The sequence below is a fragment of the Podarcis cretensis genome (assembly GCF_951804945.1).
Source record: "Podarcis cretensis genome assembly, chromosome: 3".
NCBI lineage: Eukaryota > Metazoa > Chordata > Lepidosauria > Squamata > Lacertidae > Podarcis > Podarcis cretensis.
The window spans coordinates 112,475,796-112,488,461 of NC_137172.1; the positions used below are offsets into that span (position 1 = coordinate 112,475,796).

General features: G+C 44.2%; 1 protein-coding gene across 4 annotated transcripts in view; it reads left to right on the forward strand.

The window, feature by feature from the left end:
* The window catches only part of PAK5 (p21 (RAC1) activated kinase 5), a 130,262-nt gene that overhangs the window by 92,993 nt on the left and 24,603 nt on the right, over nt 1-12,666 (forward strand). For all 4 annotated transcript variants that reach the window (XM_079969807.1, XM_079969810.1, XM_079969809.1 and 1 more), the window contains one exon: nt 4,287-5,072. In XM_079969807.1, coding sequence (XP_079825933.1) covers nt 4,287-5,072 — 786 coding nt within the window. The remainder of the gene's footprint in view (nt 1-4,286; nt 5,073-12,666) is intronic.

Sequence of the window (12,666 nt, forward strand, 5' to 3'; positions counted from 1 at the left end):
CTATGAATGCATGTTGAAAGCACAAGCCTTTTGCTGGGAATCACAATGGGGGATGGTGCGGTTGTGATCAGGCTCGGCTTGTGGGTGTCAGGGACTGGACTGAGGAGGAATGGTAGGAACCACCACCACCCCTCTTCCTGCACCTTCCCAAGAAAAGGAGGACAGTATAGATTTAGAACAGTGGTTTGCAGAAGGTCATAGTTCAGAGGTGAGAAGCTAGGAAATATTGGGAGAGTAGCAGGAAGGAGAAGCACCAGGGGAGAGACAGCTGACAGTGTCTCTAGAATGCATTCGTGACCACCACTCCTCTCCTAGGACCAGGCGTGCATTGAAGTAGAACAGAAAGTACAGATCAGCTGGCACAGGGGTGACGTAGTATAGGAGAGATGAAGGGAGTGGGACTTTACTTGGAGCAATGCCATTACCTAGGGAGAGACCGCATTCCTTTGTCTCTCGCAGTGAATGTTGAATAAACTACTTGGTAAGAACTCTTCTTGTTTTATCTGCTTCTTTGCTGCCACCATGGGAGGGGTAGGATTCCCTGAATCCTGACAGTGGGCTTCCTGTGGACATCTGGTTGGCCACTGTGAGAGCGGAGTGAAGGACTAGATGGATCTTTGGTCTGATCCTTCAGACTCTTCTTAAGTTCTTAGGTAAGGTCTGATGTGAGATACCACTTCAGCTCACCTCCTAGGAGAATATATGCCGCTTGCCTGCAACTATGCCTGGCTAGTGTTGTTGGCAATGGGGAAACAATGGAGTGCGCCTCCAGCGGGCAGTGTGTCCGGAGATCCTGGGCTGCCCAGATGACCAAATCCCTCCTCTTGGCCATGCTGATGTGATCCAATGGAAAGCAGAGTGATACGTTTGGCACCAGCTTGGCTGCAGGAGTTGCCAGAAGGAGCCATTCAAGACATCATCCAACCATCTTAGGGAATCCACTCCAGATCTGTGTAGGGTTTACTCCTGAGCCTTTTTTCTCTCCCAAAGATATCCTGCAAGACAGCAGAAGTTGGGGATAAGAGTTTTCCTTCTCCATATGGTGATCAGACCTTGGGCTAGTCACAATTCTCTGAAGTCTCTCAGCCTCACTCACCTCACATGGTGTTTGTTGTAGGGAGGGAAGGGAATGGAGATTGTTAGCCGCTTTGAGACTCCTTAGGGTAGGATCAAATCCAAACTCCTCCTCCTCCTCCAAAGAGGAAACTGAACTCTCCCATATCACTGCCCTGGGACTTCTCAGTGCTTAGCAGTATGGAGAACATGCAACAATATTTTGGAATGTTATACTATTATGAAGGGGGTGGCCCTCCAGGTGTTCTTGAACTACAGTTCCCATCATCCCTGACCACTGACCACATTGGTTGGAGGTGGTAGAGAATGGAGTCCAACGATATCTGAAAGTTACCATAGATTTACTGAGTTTCCCCACATCCTTGAGTGTTAAGAAGTCCCACAGGCAAGTGATACCAAGCTTTGGTTTCCTTTTGGAGGAGAAATCACTGAAGATTAGCAACTGTGCCCTAAATGAATCCTTTTGTAAAAGTCTGGGCTAAGAGAAAAGTCATTGCTCCCAAATATGTAGATAAAAATTGTGCCTCCCTGGGGAGATCATTCCACAAATGAAGGGCCCATCCTTTGATTCTCACACAGAGGGTTCCTAGCTGCTGGTTCCTGCCATGATCTTTAAAGCCCTAAATGCCCGCAGCCCTATATACCTGAAGAAGCATCTCCACCCCCATCATTCTGCTCGGACACTGAGATCCAGCTCTGGGGGCCTTCTGGTGGTTCTCTCACGTAGAGAAGTGAAGTTACAGGGAACCAGGCAGAAGGCCTTCTCGGTAGTTGTGCCTGCCCTGTGGAACACCCTCCTATCAGATGTCAAGGAGATAAATAACTATACAACTTTTAGAAGACATCTGAAGGCAGCCTTATATAGGGAAGTTTGAATTATTTTAAAGCATATGTTTTACTATGCTTTTATATTTGTTGGAAGCTGCCCAGAGTGGCTATTTTTATTAGTGCTATTTTTCTAGAAAAAGAGGTGCTGGAACTCACCATGAACTTGTACTTTTATAATGGCAATGGCACCCACCTGAGAGGTGCTGGAATTGAGTTCCTCTCAGTTCTGACTGAAAAAAAGCACTTATTATTATTATTATTATTATTATTATTATTAACCATTGTGACCCACTGCCCATGTCAGCTGCAGGAGGCCTTTACAAAGCCACAGTATCTGTGCAAATCACACTCTTCCCTGTTCCCATCTCTTTTCCTATCGCAAGGAGTAGCTTTCTCTTCAACGAATGGATTTTCATCAGGATTCAGGGCCAAGTAAGCGAAGGTGTCTTCAGAATTCCTCCAGGAGGTGGTGTGTGGGGTGAACAACCCCAGATAAGGCACAAATGAAAAAGAACTGTTTCAGGTGGAGGAAGGGGGAATAAATCATTTTGTATGCAGAGCAACCTCGTACCTCCATAGGGTCCCCCTCTCTGCTCAGAGAAGCAGAGAGAATCTACGAACACAGACAAAATAAGGGAGGGAGGGAGGGAGAGCAAGGTGGGAGGGGAGAGAGAGCGAGAAGAATCTCCTCTGCTTTAAAGCCTAAACACAGGGAGAATATGAAATTGGCCCTTGTATCTGAGCAACATGTTGACACAAGGGAAGTGGGTTTCCCTTGGGTGCTTCAGTCTTGCATTAAATTATAAAGCATTTCATTGCCAATCGTGCTGTTTTATGATGTGGTAATTAAATATGAATGGGCTGTCAATTGAAACACAGTCACATTACTGAATGGCTTCAAAGTCAAAGGGGAGCACATCTGCCACACCTCATTCGACCCTATGGTTTCAGTATCAAAAGCTACAAAACAGCAACACCAGCTTGTAATTGCAAACAGAAACCAGTGCAAGCCCTGCCCTCTGCTTGCCCCTCAGGGACATGGGGGTGGGCCCCGGCGGCGGCAGACCTTCTCCTCCTCCTCAACCCCTCTCCAGCTGCTGCTATGAACTGGCCAAGGGAGGAGGCTGGCTGCGGCAGCCATGGAGAGGTAATGGGATGCTCTTTCACTGCCACCGCTCAAGACAAGTGGTGACTCATCCTCCTCCCCAAGCTTGGCAGCAGCAGCACTGGTGGGGGAAACAGGGACAAATCAGAAGCCAGGGTGGCTTTCATAATTCTCGGACTGTCCCTGGAAAATCAGGACGCTTGTGGGGTATGTGTCAGGCTTCTGGGAATCCGATCACCCTCCCTCACAGCTGGCTGCCAGAAATGGGAAAACAAGACGTTATTAGCAAGGTAATTTATTCAATATTCACAGAAGGAGACGTAGGATGTCTTCTCTCAGACAATGGCGTTGCTTCGAATAAAGTCCCGCACCCGTCATCTCTCCTATTATACATCATTCCTACATCAGTTAATCTGTGTTTTCTGCCTCTGAGATTTCTGTTCTCCTACTCAAAGCCCACCAGGAGCTGGGAGAGGGAGGGTCTGGCGTGCTTTCCAAAGACACACAATCTGTTAGCTGTCTCTCACTTGGTACTTCTTCTTCCTCCTCCCCCATTATTTCCCAGCTTCTCCCCTCTGCAGCCTCTGAACTGTGACCTTCTGCAAACCACTGTTCTAAATCTATACTGTCTCCCTCTTCTCTGGGAAGTGCAGCAGGAGGGGGACGGTCTCCACCATTCGCCCTCAGTCTAGCCCCTGACACTATGGCACTCTAGCTATTTCCAGGCTTCTGGCCCTGTGAGAAGCGAGCAGATTAATAAAGCTCAGTTTGAGATGCCATGAAAGCTGTTTAGAGCCAAAAAGAAAAGTATCCCTTGTATATCTTGTTCCTTTTCTTCCTTCTGTCTCACAATGCCTTGGTAGTGTTACCTTAAGTGTTCTTTTTAGGGAAGAATAAAGTGCCCAATAATAAGCGGACATCCTGTGCTCCATATCCACTTGTATAAGTAAATCTAAACTGAGGAGTGATTTCTTTTCATTCAGTTGCATGCTGGCAAACTAGTTGTTAGCTTTGGCTGGCACTGGTACAGACTGGCATCAAGTAGCAATTTATTATAATAGTCTCTACTTGTATATGGAGTTTTCAACAGTATGCAATAATGCATCTTTAGGAGGAAATGACATTTTTTTTGTCCTAAAATGTTACATTTGATAGAGGGACATGGCAGGCTATCAGCCTGTTCCTCGCCACATTGTTGAAATTGCTCTGCTCAATAGTTTTATCACAGTAACATGAAATCTAAGACGGTCTTTAATCAAAAGCTATCTTCTGTTCCCAGACCATCGTTAGAGGAAATAAACCTTGCAAGGATACTTCAATCAATGGATTGCTCGAAGAATTCGACAATATCTCCGTGACACGTTCCAACTCGCTCCGGAAGGAGAGCCCTCCCACCCCTCGCCTGGGACATGCCAATCACATCGAAATTCACCAGCAGGAAAATGGCTACATCATGTATTCTCAGTATTCGAGTGAGTCGGAGACTGCTACGGACTTCCTTGCCGAAAAGTACAGAGACAAGAGCATTCATGGGGAAGAGCTGGACAGATATTCCAGGGGCAGCTGTGCAGCTAAGCAAAATGGGCACATGGCGAAAGTGAAAGCCAGCGAAATGTATTTTTCAGAAGCTAAGCCCCTGAAGTCTGATATCTCTAGGTTCTTGCCAGATTATCATGCTCACATGGAAACGAAAAGCAAACTGAATGAGTATGGTGGTTTGAAGCTGGAATATCAGAGGGCTCCTAGCGGATCGTCCCTGGATTATAAAGAACCTTTTCATTTCACTCCTTCTAGGACTTCCATTCACAGTCATTGCTCAGGAGAGAGACTAGAGTACAGTGACAGCGACTGGGCCAAGGATGATTATGACAAAAGGCCAAAGTCATCCTATGTAAACCAGACAAGCCCTCAACCTGCCATGAGACAGAGGTCCAGGTCAGGCTCTGGTCTCCAAGAGCCAATCATGCCCTATGGAGCAAGTGCTTTTAAGTCCCATCAGCAAGGCCATTCGTATAGCTCATATACCTACCCTCGATTATCAGAAACCGCAGCAGGCATTCCAAAGGTAAACTTTTACAGGTCAACCTTTTCGACGTTGTGGTCATTTCAGTATTTGGAGTTGAACACTTATTTTGCAATCTGATTTTAGCCCCAGTATTCCTGTGGGTCCTACAAAAGACCTGGTTTCTTCCCAGGGAGATGAAAGGTTCTTGCACATAGGCCTCTGAATATGTATGAAGGTTTCTCATTTTTTTATGGTTCGATTGGAACTCCAGTGCTACTTCTAAAAATTGGTACTGGCACTAAATCGAGCTGTGTAGTTCAGTGATAGGTTTTTTGTTTGTTTGTTTGTTTTTTGGCCAACATATATTACTAGATTTGTTCAAAACCAATCCATTTGTTGCCAAAAAAATTTCCACCTATCTGCTTCATAATATCAGATCTAATTGAAGAGAGCCTCAGATATCTGTTCTTTTAGGTGTCCCTCCCCAGCAGCTACCCCATATGTATCCAAATATGGGTGTTCACTTCATTTCTTCCAATGGGAGGTGCATCTGGATGGGAATCCAAGTATGCATCCCATAATGATCTATACATTTTTGGCTAGCTGGTACAAGAGTTTCCATACCCAGCTACTGCTCCCTGCCCACCCCCACCCCCACTGACCACCACCATGCAGAAGAAGTTGCCCAGGCAGCCAATCATCATTTGTTTTCCTGGCAGATAGTAAATCAGACAACAGTGGGAAAGAAGTTGCATTTCAGGACAGTCGGACAAATAGCAAAAATGAGGGTGGTCCAATTGCTGTGGCATCCCTATACATGACACTTAAATGCACAGCTGCAAAATAATAATAATAATAATAATAATAATAATAATAATAGCCAAATGTTTATCTGTCCAACCCCACTTCCCATTACGTTAAATAGAATTTGCCTGTTGTGGGTCCTAACTTTATGTCATTAGTAACTCCACCGCAAACAAGCAAAATCCAGTGATGTAGATCTCCAATAGGTAAGTTCTCCAATATGTTAAAGAGGAGGGAGTCAATGGGTGGTTGCTGTTTGGGGCGGCACCCACACATTCAATGCAGTGTCTAGAATGGCCTATAGATCAAGGGTGTCGTTGGACTACAATATGCACCATCACTGACCATTGGTCCTGCTGGCTGTGGCTGATGTGAGTTGCGTTCCAACAACATCTGAAGGGTCAAAGGTTCCCCATCCCTCCTGTAGATGCTTGATAGCTTCTCCTGCAGGCAATGCCATGGTTCTCATGAAGCCAGGTGCCCCAACTCTAGTGGGCCAATGTGTCTTCACCCTCCTCAATGTTTGTTGGAAAGTGGCTGCCCCCCTTATTGTGTGTGCATGATGTCACATGGATCACATGTTGTCAGTTCAGTGACTGGCTCCTCCAGACGATGTGACATCATGCTGGCGCAACACGCACCGGGCCCACTCAGTCGTTTGAAGCTTTTTCCCATGAGGATTTGAGCACATCTTCTCAAAAATACATCTCATATCTGAGTGTTCCATGTCAAAATGATGCTTCTGATTCACAGTGCCATTCTATACATGACTATGCAGAAGTAAAGACCCATTGAGTGCAATGGAACTTACTTCCTGGTCAGCAGATATAGGATTGCAGTGCCTGTTTCATCCGTCTGTTCCAGTCAGTCTATGATTTCCAAAACAAATAGTGTTTTTGCATAAGGAAAAAACAACAACAGATGTCTTCCTCGGGGGAAATGGTGATGGTTTAAGTCTAAAAATCAATTAATGACAGAGATTATTTAGCTCCCCATCATTATTTTTAGTTAAGGTTTGTTTTTTAAATTACCTCTGGGGGTGGGGGTATCTAAATTTTGCCCCTTCTTCTGTAAAGCTCCCTTGACATTTTTCAGTGACATCAATATCATCGTGAAGACCTTCCAAAATGTTAACCATTTCCTACTTCTAAACTGAATATTTCTCCTTGCCAAGTGCCTGAGCATGTGCATGGAACATATTAGCCTAAATGCACAGACACGAGCAAGCCTTATGAAACAGCAAATCCATACCTTACTGCTATTGCTGCATATATGGTTGAGCTTCAATTGATACAAGCAAATAGTTAAAGTCTTTGCTACGGATAAGACTTTTGCAGCAATATATGCCATTGCCCCCAGCACAATCCTGGTGAACTTTGTAGGCTTATTCCAGAGTAAGAGCTAGTTTAACTGAGCCTTTTAGAACTGTACAATATGAGCTGACTCTACCCATAAATGCATAAAAGGAACCCTGATGCATCAATCCCCATCTAATCCAGTATCCTGTTCCCAATGGAAGCCAACCAGACATCTTCAGGAAGCCCAGAAATCTGGGCATGAAGACAGCTCCCCTCCCATGCTATAATAGAATAATAATAATTTATTATTTATACCCCACCAAACTGAATGGGTTTCCCCAGTCACTCTGGGTGGCTCCCAACAGAATATTAAAACCACAATAAGACATCAAACATTAAAAACTTCCCTAAACAGGGTTGCCTTCAGATGTCTTCTAAAAGTCAGATAGTTGTTTATTTCCTTGACATCTAATGGGAGGGCATTCCACAGGGTGGGCGCCACTACCGAGAAGGCCCTTTGCCTGGTTCCCTGTAACTTCACTTCTCACAGTGAGGGAACCACCAGAAGGCCCTTGGCTCTGGACCTCAGTGTCTGGGCTGAATGATGGGGATGGAGACGCTCCTTCAGATGCACTGGGCTGAGGCCATTTAGGGCTTTAAAGGTCAGCACCAACACTTTGAACTGTGCTCGGAAACGGACTGGGAGCCAATTTATGTCTTTCAGGACCGGCGTTATATGGTCCCAGCAAACTCTCCCAGTCACCAGTCTAGCTGCCGCATTCTGGATTAGTTGTAGTTTCTGGGTCACCTTCAAAGGTAGCCCCACATAGAGCGCATTGCAGTAATCCAAGCAGGAGATAACCAGAGCATACACCACTCTGGCGAGACAGTCTGCAGGCAGGTAGGGTCTCAGCCTGCGTACCAGATGGAGCTGGAAGACAGCTGCCCTGGATACAGAATTGCTGTGCCTCCCCTCCCAAAAAAACCCAAACCTACATTCAGAGATATACTGCCTCTAAGGCTCCAACTTCCATTTGGGTATCCTGCTTATCTATGACTTTGTCTAATTTCCCTGCAAAGCCATCTGAGCCGATAGCCGTCGCTACTGCATCTTGCAACAGGAAATCCCACAAGTTTATTGTTCTTTGTGCTTGTCAGCACATTCTCCCATTCATTCCAAGTTGTCATTCTGAACCTGTTCTGCATTTCAGTTCGGCCCCATGGCGAATCCAGCAGTTGGGCAGGCTACGGGCTATGTGACACATTTCATCACATGCCTGAACTGCAGTCCACAATGCCCACTGAGTCAGTCTTCATTTCAGTGAATCAGCTACATGGGGTGGGAGAGCTCCACTTCATTTTATTTAATTGAACAAGTCAGGATGGGGATGTCCATTGTCTGTTTTCTTCTGCTATTCTGCAGAGACGCAGTTATCCACCTACATACCCACAGAGGCTGGATTTCTGGATCAGCACTTTCGATTGCATTCAAATCAGCTGGCTCACTCCCCACCCCACCCCCCAGCAATCTCTTACACCTTGCTCTTTCGAAGTGTACAAAATGGTTGTTTCTTGTTGCTGCTGATGTTGCATTCTCATCCTGTACCTTCTATTTCACTTTCGCTCCCCTCCCCAGAAAAAAAAAGTGAAATGGGTTTTTTAAGCAGGAGGGATATCCACCTCCTAGCAACTGAAAGGCCCTTTGTGCCAAAGGGAGAACAGTCTTGCTTGCCTTGCGCAGAGAATAGGCAGCACAGCTGCTGCCGCTGCAGCAGCAGCATGTTCCGTTTCAGTGCTGTGCTTTTGATGGATTTCTTGTCAGAACTTAATCTGCTCTGCTGACCTGGACCTGAACAATCAGATTCCCTTCCCTCCACCTCTTTCCATTTTCTTCAGTCATTCAAAGAATTTCCTTTGGGAGATTAATTAAAATATAAATGTCAAAAAGAAGTATGCAATGAAACAATACGTATAGTGCATGCCACGCTCTGGATTTTGCAATGCTGTGGATCTCTATGCTTAGACCTGATTAGAATTAAGGTGTGTCAAGATTATCTTTTGTTACGCATGTCACAGAAAGCAAAAATAATAATAATGGAGCATCTTGAGTCAAAAGTGTGTGTAAAATATAAGCATGAGTGCATTTTTACAAAAGCTTGTTTTGTTTTTCTTTTTTCCTTAAACCTGTCTCTTGTAGTCGGCCATGCCTTTTAAAAAGAATGCTAATGGTGATTCAATTCATTAAAGTAAATTTCAAATCACTAACATGGAAAGGTAATTAGACTCTATCTAACATGTGAGCTGTCCACATCATTATCAAAAGACTAGGAGGAGAGGGGGCAGAATAATTACCAACCAACCTCTTCTCCATAATTTGCTGGATATTTGTCAAGAGCTTTCTCATGGAGAGAACCTGTAACCATTAATTTAAAAGGTGGAAGAGGACTGGCAGATAGACACACTTAATTTCAATGATCTGAAAGAAAGAGAGAAGGCAATTGCTATAGCTTTTCACATAATTAAAAAGCAAACACAGCAAAGCCTCTCAAGATGTGGTCTAAAGTCACATGAAAGAGAACCTTGTAGAAGCTAAGCAGATCTGTGTCCAGTTACTACCTGGGTGGGAGGCCAGATGGAAAGCCTTCTAGCTTGAATTCCATCATGGAAGAACAGTGGGATATGGTTGTAAACAAATATATATAAATATAACAGCTTCTGCATTGCAAAGTTGTGCCAACCCCAGATTCTCACATTGAAGTTACAGGAACCCATGCTACCTTGGTAGGATATCAACTTTACATCTGGTTTTGTAGCAGTCCAGGGATGGGCATCTTCAAGGCATGCTTGGTTGCAGCCAGGTTTCCTTCATTTTTGGCTTTCAAACTTTCAGTTGTCATGATCTGAGAAAAGTTTGAAAAGGTATAGCCTCAGACACTCAGAAAAAAACAGAGAGCAGGCCTGCTAATGAACCAGAGATCTTTGGAAGGTCTACCACCCAAAAGAGCAATTGGTCCCTTCAGCCAAAGTGACAGACAAATGCCATTATTTTCCTCCATACCTAGGGTTTTTTGCGATGCTCATCAGCGTTGGCAACAGAATATGGAATAGGCTCTCCTTATGAATGCAAGCCACAGCTCCACTTGTACAAATAAAACTGAAACTGAGAGGTCTTGCACTAGAGGAAGAGTCAGAGAAGCAGCCATCCATGCACTTAAATTATTAGCAGTCAGTCTCCCATGTTAAGCATGGTGTTGACCCAATCCCCAGCAAACATGGACTCCTTTGTCATTTTGCGAGATACAGCGAGCTCATTAAAGCAGCTTGCCATTAATTCATGGGTGAAATAATCACACGTGTCTGTTGCCGGCACCCAGCTCATTTATTTCTCTGAAATTTGCAGCTCTAAAACGCAATTGGCGGTTCCGCACTTGGTGAATAGTCAGCAGTTTCTGGAGCCTTTGGAAGCGCTCTTCTTTGAGAAAGAGAAGCCCGACAGCTCTACACTTCAGATACACCTTCTGAGCTTGCAGGAAGCCTTCTTTCCATCAAAGCTTGCTGTGAGATTAAAAGACGAGCGAGTCCGCCGGACACGAGAGTTTGCCAGACGCTAATCTCTGCATTAAATCTATCTTCCTCCATTGAGTACACCCTACTCACAAACACTCCGGCACCATGCAGCAGCCTACAGTGACAAATTGATGCTGCAGCGAACTCCCTTTCTCGCCTCCACCCCACCCTGCAGTCTTAGCATAAAATGGTCAAATGATGTTCCACTGCAGAATTCAATTTCACAGTTCAGTTGGATCCTTGATTACACTGCCAAATTCAGATTAATGTGCATTTAACTAACATGGATCAGGGAACTCCTGGCTGCCAGCCAGCAGTAAAACTAGCAACGGAGAGCTGTTTAAGAGCTCTATGCTTTGTCCTCCCTGTGCGCCACCACTGAAATTGATTGATTAAATAAATTCACAGCTATAATTATTTGTAATTGTGCTACATCATGAGTCTGTGTCGAAACCCCCCACCCACGTCGGAGATGTTACACACATTATCCCAAGCTCTTTTGCTTTGAACAAAGCTGAAAATTATTCCTTTTCAGAAATGGTTTACATTTTCTGTTGTTGTTAATCTTGCACCCTCATAGGTACATTTTCCTCAGACTAGCTCAGAAGAATATTTGAGAATGTCAAGAATAAATGGATAAAAAGCTAGGTGGGACATTTAAAACAACAACAACAACAACAACAAAGAATGCAGTAGTCTGAACTCTCGCGAGCAAATCTGATTAAGCGTCAATGTAAAACATCATTGTCATCTTGTAAAGACTGCCACTGATTTAATTTCTTTTTGACTTTTTGATTTAAGCAATAGGATTTTTTAAAAAAAGAGTTGGTCATTTTAGGAAATAATTCAGGAAATGGCTAACTCCTGTATTTTTCTTTGAGAAGGTTCCTTTTAAAAAGAGGCTGAACTCCTATTTGATGTGCCTATCTTATAAATTCCCTCAGGGATGAAATCTCATTGTGTGATATTCTGTTCACTCAAGTTGCATGTATGCTACTGATTGGAGATTACACAAATAAATATACAACCGCACCCCAGGGGTTAACACAGTGCTTCTCAAACTTGGGTCCCCAGCTGTTGTTGGACTACAACTCCTATCATCCGTAGCTAGCAGGACCAGTGGTCATGGATGATGGGAACTGTAGTCCAACAACAGCTGGGGACCCAAGTTTGCTCTCCAGATATTGTTGACTACAATCCCCATAATCCCTTGCCATTGGGCATGCTGGTCTAACCCCCAGCAAACATGGACTACATTTTCATTTTGCCAGATACACAGCTTTGTAACATTATAAAGGCAGCTGGGGAACTATTTTTTCCAATATCTCTTCATCCAAACACGTGGAATGCCTGGGCCACTAATCCTGTGAATTATCTGTTCCTTCAGGTTATGTGGAGATGCTACATCTTCTGGTTTTGAGTCTTTGCTAGTGGTACTCTCCGCCAGTTAAAGATTGTTAATAAGTTCAGCTTTTTAGCTTTCACCAATTGATCCATCCATCCATCCATTAATTAGAATAATATTTAAATAAATATTTCATGTAAAACCACATGAAAAGTGCCTTTTTTAAAAAAAAATGCTAAAAGAAGGATCCTTTGTTCAAGCCCACATTAGTTCATTTCCTGACATCACCAATTCAAGGGCTTATGGTGGCTGGTACTATCAAAGCCTTAGACCTTGGAGAACCAATGCTAGTTGGGCACTACCAAGCAAGACAGACTCAAATTTCACCCTGGGAGGCAGTTTCATATGCCTAGAGAAAAGTATTTATCTTAAAAACAGCATTAAGATCAACAGCTTTTAAATCAAGCATAAATAAAATACTTGAGTTAAAATGCCTTCTGAGAACAAGGAAGTTCTAGGTCCATCGTATTAAGAACATACAAAGTTGCCATATGGTCCATATGGTCAGACCAATGGCCACATGGTCAGACCAATGGTCCATCTACTCAATAATGTCTTTGCTGACTGACAGCAGCCCTTC